The sequence below is a fragment of the Nicotiana tabacum genome, chromosome 20 (assembly GCF_000715075.1).
Source record: "Nicotiana tabacum cultivar K326 chromosome 20, ASM71507v2, whole genome shotgun sequence".
In the NCBI taxonomy this organism is placed as follows: Eukaryota; Viridiplantae; Streptophyta; class Magnoliopsida; order Solanales; family Solanaceae; genus Nicotiana; species Nicotiana tabacum.
The window spans coordinates 95,867,632-95,874,373 of record NC_134099.1 but is presented as its reverse complement, the minus strand read 5'-3'; the positions used below and the strand labels follow the sequence as shown (position 1 = coordinate 95,874,373).

The window sequence follows — 6,742 nt, the reverse complement described above, 5'->3', positions numbered from 1 at the left end:
AAAAAATATTTATGATTATTTATCTACTTATATAACATTAACTATTAAGCATATCTCTTCGTGTTTTTATTCGTAATTTGACATTTAAAAGTAGTTTTTGAAAAGCTTGGTCAAACACAAATTGTTGTTCAAAAGTAATTTTCAAATTGATTAGCCAAACACAAACTATTTTTCTCCTGAAATACTTTTTGGCCAAGCTGGAAAAATCAGCTTATTTTGAGAAGTGCTTTTTCTCAAAAGTAATTTTGGTAAGAAGCAGTTTGTATTTGACTAATTAATTTGAAAATACTTCTGAGCAACCATTAGTGTTTGACCAAGTTTTTAAAAATTGCTTCTAAGTGTATTTTTCTCAAAAGTACTGTTGTAGTTTTTATCGGCTCCTGTTGCTTTTTTTGAGCCGAGGGTCTCCTGGAAACAGCCTCTCTACCCTTCGGGGTAGGGGTAAGGTCTGCGTACATATTACCCTCCCCAGACCCCACTTATGGGATTATACTGGGTCGTTATTGTTGTTGTTGTTGTAAAAGCTTGGTCAAACATTTCAACTTAAAAAAAAAAAAAAAAAAAAAAAAAGATGGCATTGCAGAAGATTAGCCATACAGGCTATTAATAGGTTATCTTTTTCTTTTGATAAGTAAAACAAAATTGTAAGTTCAGAAGATAAGATCATAATGCTACTAACTTCAATGCCTAAGGTTATACACTCTCCTTCTTTCATAAATTTTACCTATTTTATTCATTAATGTGGTATAACTTAATTAAATGACTTAGCAACCTACTGATTGTAGAAGGATTATTGATGAGCAATTAACAATTAAAATAATATTCATTCTTCCATGTTGCATGAAAAATCTGAGGTTGATTTGTCTCCAATAAATAACTCAAGTTGGGAAAACAAATCCATCTTCATCCATTGATTTACTGAACGATAAGAAAATATTATACTAGTTAAATGTAAAACATCAAACAACATAATTACTGCTTCCCAGGCAACTAATACCAAGCCATTAGTTTCTCATTATGAAAAACTTTACAAAGACAAAATTACACAGAACTACAAGCCAAAAAAGCTCAACATAGTAACTTTGATCAAATGATCATATAATATTTGCAGCCTTGGACACACCTCAGCAACAGAATGGAACATCAACAACACTAAGAAGTTGCACACCTAAATCCAAAACAAAAAGACTCGACTCCGTAGCAGAAAGTAAGGTTTACATGAAAATGTATGATGGTTAGCAACACTGAAACTGTCTAACAAGTAGAATTCACACTCTCAAGACAAGCATATCTCTGTCGTTAGCCGTTTGGTTTTATGCAAAAAAAATAAATGGAGCAGTACATTATCATACAAACCGCCTTCTGAAGTTTCGCGTAGTTGTCTGGTAGGTGCGGACTAACAGACCAACTCCTATTCCAACTCCTACGCAGATGCCAAGGCCAATCCCTACACCAACACGGACCCCGGCATTGAACCAGGATAGTTCTCCATCTTCACCATCCATATATTCAGTCTGTCTCCAGTACATGCTATTGTAGTCTTCTTCGCTTTCTGGTTCATATTTAGTATACTCCGCAACCTGTTAACACACAATGAAGTTCAGAAGCTGCGTGAATTCTTTGACTAATTATGCTTAAAAGACTCGCTTCAAATGCTAAAAGGCGTAAAGCTCTGTGAAGATTTTAAGCAAAAGAATCGACAAAGGGAACTCAAAAATCTGAAAGTGAGGTCAAATATGCAACCATCCCTTACTTTTTTTCGACTTCAACACAAAGCAGCGAAATAGGCAATAAAATCAGTTGAAACATTATAACCTACTTGTAACTTTTGACTTAATTAGGGAGTAAATTTGACCTTCATATCACATGCAAAAATTTATCTGATTTTACAAAAGAAACAGAACTCTATAAGGTTGTTATAGCAAGTGGAAAACTAAGAATTTATTAAACTAAAGATATTCATGGTAGCACTCAATGCCACAAACGTACAGATGTGACGACGACATCAGCAAGGAGCCTACTGATTTTATATCAGGAAGCAGTACTCAACAACAACAACAACAACAACAACAACAACGGCCCAGTATAATCCCAATTATAGCATTTTAAAAGGTTCGCAAGTATTCATGGATACCACATGAATAATTTCCATGATTCAGGGTTCTAACATTTTAGTGCAAAGACTGCCACTTTTGTTTCCTTTTCTTTTAATCAGTAAAAAAGAGAACAGGAAAGGAGGGGGGACCGACATTTGTTTCCTTTTTTAATGGCAACACATGAATAAATGCTTCCCAAGATATTACACATGGTATAGAAAACAATATTAGGAACAGATAGACATGGGTAATAGACAAACATACTAAAGGCCTTTGACTTTTGCAGCTTGACACTTCAATATAATGCTAAGAAACTAAGAAAGACACCTGACAGAGGTTTTTTTCTTTCTTTTCTTTCGTTAAATATTTGCTTCAGGAAGACATTTACAAGTTAGACCACATGCAGTGCATGTACCCAAAATAGCAGAGAATTCGCCAGTAACACATGATAAGCGACAAATAAACCACGACTCCGTTTTAATCAGCTCATATAAACAGCATAAATACATGTTGCTCTTGAAGAGCTGCAATGGAATGCCAGAAGAGGAAATGGTGGGTCCTAGCTAGTTTCTATGGTGATAATGCCCCTGCATGTCAGGTGAACTGTGAGTGAGGAACTTGAGATTACATATTTAGTCCCCTATTCTAAAACAGATATTTACTTCAAGAAAGGAAATGGATTAAAGTTTAAACTCTAGCAAGATCCATGCATCGGTCACACTCTTTCAAGGGAGGATTTCCAGTAGCGTTTTAGCTTGACTGTATATCCCGATGCCGCATTAGTACAGTCTAGAGCACAAGAAATTTGGGACATCTCTAGAAGGAATTGCCAGGTTTAGGAGATTGAGAGTATAGTAACAATGAAAAGGAAATTGGAAGGAATGAATTTGTCTTAATAAGGTAAATTTCTTAAGATGGGAAGGGGACAGCAGGAGAAGTGTCAGAAGACCCTGGTCTCGGCAACTGTTATGGAAGTGTAGAAGCCCTTCTGAAGTATCCTGTTTGGGGTGGATAGCTCTTCATCAATCATGCCTCGCGCATGATTATTTGGCAAAGGAGATACATGCTAAGTAATAGGACACAAATCATCTATTCCTACACTATGAGGTGGCAAAGGAAAGCTGAGATATCTTAATCTTTTGGGTACACTAGGGTAATGCTGAAATCTCAAATAGATGCTTATCTCAACCGGCTTAGCAGGAAACAGAAGAAAGCTGATTAGAAGCTTAAAAACATGGTTTTTGTGAAGTTTGTGAAGGGGAACAGTAGATGGTGTTTCTATCCTTACTTCTAAACTGAAACCTGTATGTTGGCCATCTATTGCCATGTGGATTAAGCATGTAAATACTATTTATTACTAGTTCCTACAATTCGATTTGAGGGACTATTTCTTGTATTTTGTAAATACTGGCACTTCCTTGGTGCTACTTCTGTTGTAACAAAGGAAAAGGATAAACGGAATACTAAAGAATCATCTAAAGATATGTCCCCTCCCATATCCTATGACATGATTACAATGAGATCCTGTCCTACTTCTAAAAGATAAAGACATTTCTGTAAGTTGTAACAAAGAAACATGTTTCATCATATAATGCATGAACAATTTTATCCAAAACAAAGAATGATATGAAGCACGAATAAAGCCAGTCAACAGTGGTAGGGTAATAATTAGTTCTCATGGTTTATTAATTGTTTAGTCAGTTCATTTTAGGAAGACACCAAATAACTATACCAAATGGACACATAAAAAGCTGGTTCTGGACTACCAATTATACCTGAAGATCAAGTCCAGGTGAAACATCTTTATGCTGCTCATTTGTTTCATGCTCCGGAATGGAGTCTAACATACCCTTCCTGTTGTGCTTCTTCCTGTGATTGAGCTGCAAACTCTTGGTTAAGATGATTGGTGTCCCGGAGAAGCAACCGGTAATAAAGACTTCAATCGTTGGTGACAATGATTCAGAACCTATAATTTGTTTACCCTTCAGAAAACTATTGCCGGCACTCATAACTGATTCACAATTCATATTCCATCTCTTGACGCTGTTTTTAGCCTCCCCAACAAAGCCATTGCTATTGGACATGTCTAAAAACCCCGAGAGCACAAGATCATCCTTATTGAAAACCTCAAATTTCACACTTCCCGTCACCCTTATACTATCCGTGCTCACAAATGTAGCTTCTTCAGATTTCTTATCAACCCGGTCCCTTCGAAGGAGGCAAGATGCTCCTTCTGAATACATGGAACACCTTGTTCCATTGACTTCAAGCAGTGTATCAGGACAAAGAGGAATATGGTTGAGAGTAAGATATTCTGGGGTCGAATCATCCACCACAAAATTGCTGATTCTAATATAAAAAACTCTTATATCTAACCAAGATAATGATAATTTGCCACACGATTGGTAAGAGGGGTGCCTAATAATTTGGAGACCAGGATCAGCTGGTTTTCCATTGCTGAGTGATTCATGACCATTCTCCATGTTTAATCCTCAATAGAATCCTTCACCAGAGACTGATATAAGAACATAATAGAGCCACGAATCGGGACCCACGTAGGCCAAGGAACCCTGTTCCATTATCAGCTACCTTCTGATCAGAGAATCATAAACTAATTTTTCTGGGCAAAACATGGAGGGAACAACAATGGAAAATGCAAAAAAGAGAGATTATTCCACAAACAACATGGAATATATAAGGTTCCAGGTAATACAGAGACCAGGATTTTAGGAAGAGAAAAGACAGAATTTTAACAAGAAGGGCACATTATGGAATTAAATTATCTAAAAAAGGGGATTCAAAGGTAATTACATGCTTTCTTGTAGGATCAAATAAATTTTTAACCAAGGAAAATCATGCCCACAGGGCTAGAAAACCAAACATAGTGGAGATACTTAAGAAACAAACACATACAAAATCAACCTTCAAATGACTGTGTCATATCAGTTGGCCTATAAAGCTAGAAAAAAACCAAACATATAGTAGCCGCAGGTCAATGAGAAACAAGAATTCACAACAAAATGACTTGGTCATACAAGTTAGCTAAACTAAAAATGACATCAAAACCACATTCTTCCAGATTAAACTGAATACAAAGAAATCTTTTTGCAGAAATCAAGATTCTTGAAATTAAACTCAACCCACCATTAATTTTTTATGACAAATCAAAAAAGTAATCCAAAGTTGAAATCTTTTTTTTACCTTTCATCATTTCAATCTCAAAATCAAGAATTGAACTGGGTCAAAAAGAGAGATACCAAAACAAATATACTAAAACTAGAAAATATGCCAAAAATTGCTGCACGTATCTAAGCAGCCAAATTAACCCCTCCAACCATCCACCTAATACTTACCCAAGAAATAAAAGAAAAATTTAAAGACTATTGTCTAATACAGACAAAAGGCCAAAAATTTCTCTACATGATAAACTTACCAAGAAAATCTTGCATCCACAGCCTCTCTTTTTTTTTTCTTTTTTTTCTTTTACTTTTCAGTATCTTACAAGCAGCCAACTGATCTTTCAAATCACTTTCCACTAAACTTTTGTGGCCAAAATTATATATAGTGATGTTACTCTTGTGGAATCTTCTTCAGTATCAAAATCTACCTTTTCCTCCTCTGTCTTATATTTTTCTCTACATTTATATATTATGTAGATTTTAAGGTTTATGTATATGGGAGAAATCTAGTGAGTTGGAGGATAAGGAAAATAAGAAATGTTCCTTATTTATGCGAAATATCCATATTTCCTGTTGTGGGTCTTTTATTTAATATTCTAAGATAACATACATAACCATTCATATTATTATCCAAGATCTACGAGACTAGTAATAGCTTCAAATTTTGGACTATGCAAAGTATAATAAATTTTATTTGACTTTATCTCATTTATATAATTTTTTGTTCGTCAAACACGTAAGGGTTGTTTAGTTGGTGTAACGAGGAAATTTAATCTCTATATATAAAATACCACTGTTATTTTTCTTTTCTCATAAATAATGCTGGCAAATTAAGCAAAGAATTTTATTTATGGGGGATAAAATTTAGAATATGAATGCAGATATTAGTCTTGTATGAATTAAAAATATTCAAATGACAAAACTAATCCTTGTAATAGCAAATAAAATTTTATTTTTCTTAAGAAGTAAACACATATTCTAGTTATGCATTGTGTACTAATTTTTAATATATCAAACTAAATATTCAACACAAATAATTACTGGATTACTAATCTCTACATTGGGATCCCTGTATTATTAATAAGTGGAAAATTTGTCTCTAAACAAAACAAACCCTAATTTTTAGGTTGACATATAAATCTTGAACTAAACAAAAAATTATCATAACTAAAAAAAACATCAATTAAATCTTAATTTCACTAATTGACATTGCATATACTGCTATTTGACATATTGTAAATCTCTAACCAAACATAAAATTATCAGAATACTTCAGACAACTAGGACAACATCAAAGTAAATTTTGATTTCAATTGGTATGCATTATATTGTTATAGCCAATATATTACCCAAAAAAAGGTGTGGACAAAGGCGGAGCTAATATATAACATGTTGTTTCACGTAACTCAATAGTATTTTTTTTTCTTCAAATCTTATATACGTATTAAGAAATTTACTAAATTTTCA

General features: G+C 34.0%; 1 protein-coding gene across 4 annotated transcripts; it reads right to left on the bottom strand.

Moving 5' to 3' along the window:
* Positions 1–991: 991 nt before the first annotated feature.
* On the bottom strand, positions 992–5,798 carry LOC107786411 (uncharacterized protein At1g01500-like). Of its 4 annotated transcripts, none has more exons than XM_016607878.2 (3): positions 5,530–5,798; positions 3,872–4,716; positions 992–1,580 (listed from the first exon to the last, which is right to left on the bottom strand). In XM_016607878.2, the coding sequence occupies exons 2-3, from the start codon at positions 4,577–4,579 to the stop codon at positions 1,347–1,349; spliced, it is 942 nt and encodes a 313-aa protein (XP_016463364.1). In that variant the 5' UTR covers positions 4,580–4,716; positions 5,530–5,798; the 3' UTR covers positions 992–1,346. The 4 variants fall into 4 exon arrangements, with proteins under 4 accessions (XP_016463364.1, XP_016463365.1, XP_016463366.1 ...); XM_016607879.2 differs by having other exon boundaries at positions 3,872–4,666; XM_016607880.2 differs by lacking the exon at positions 5,530–5,798 and adding an exon at positions 5,298–5,494 and having other exon boundaries at positions 3,872–4,666.
* Positions 5,799–6,742: the final 944 nt, after the last annotated feature.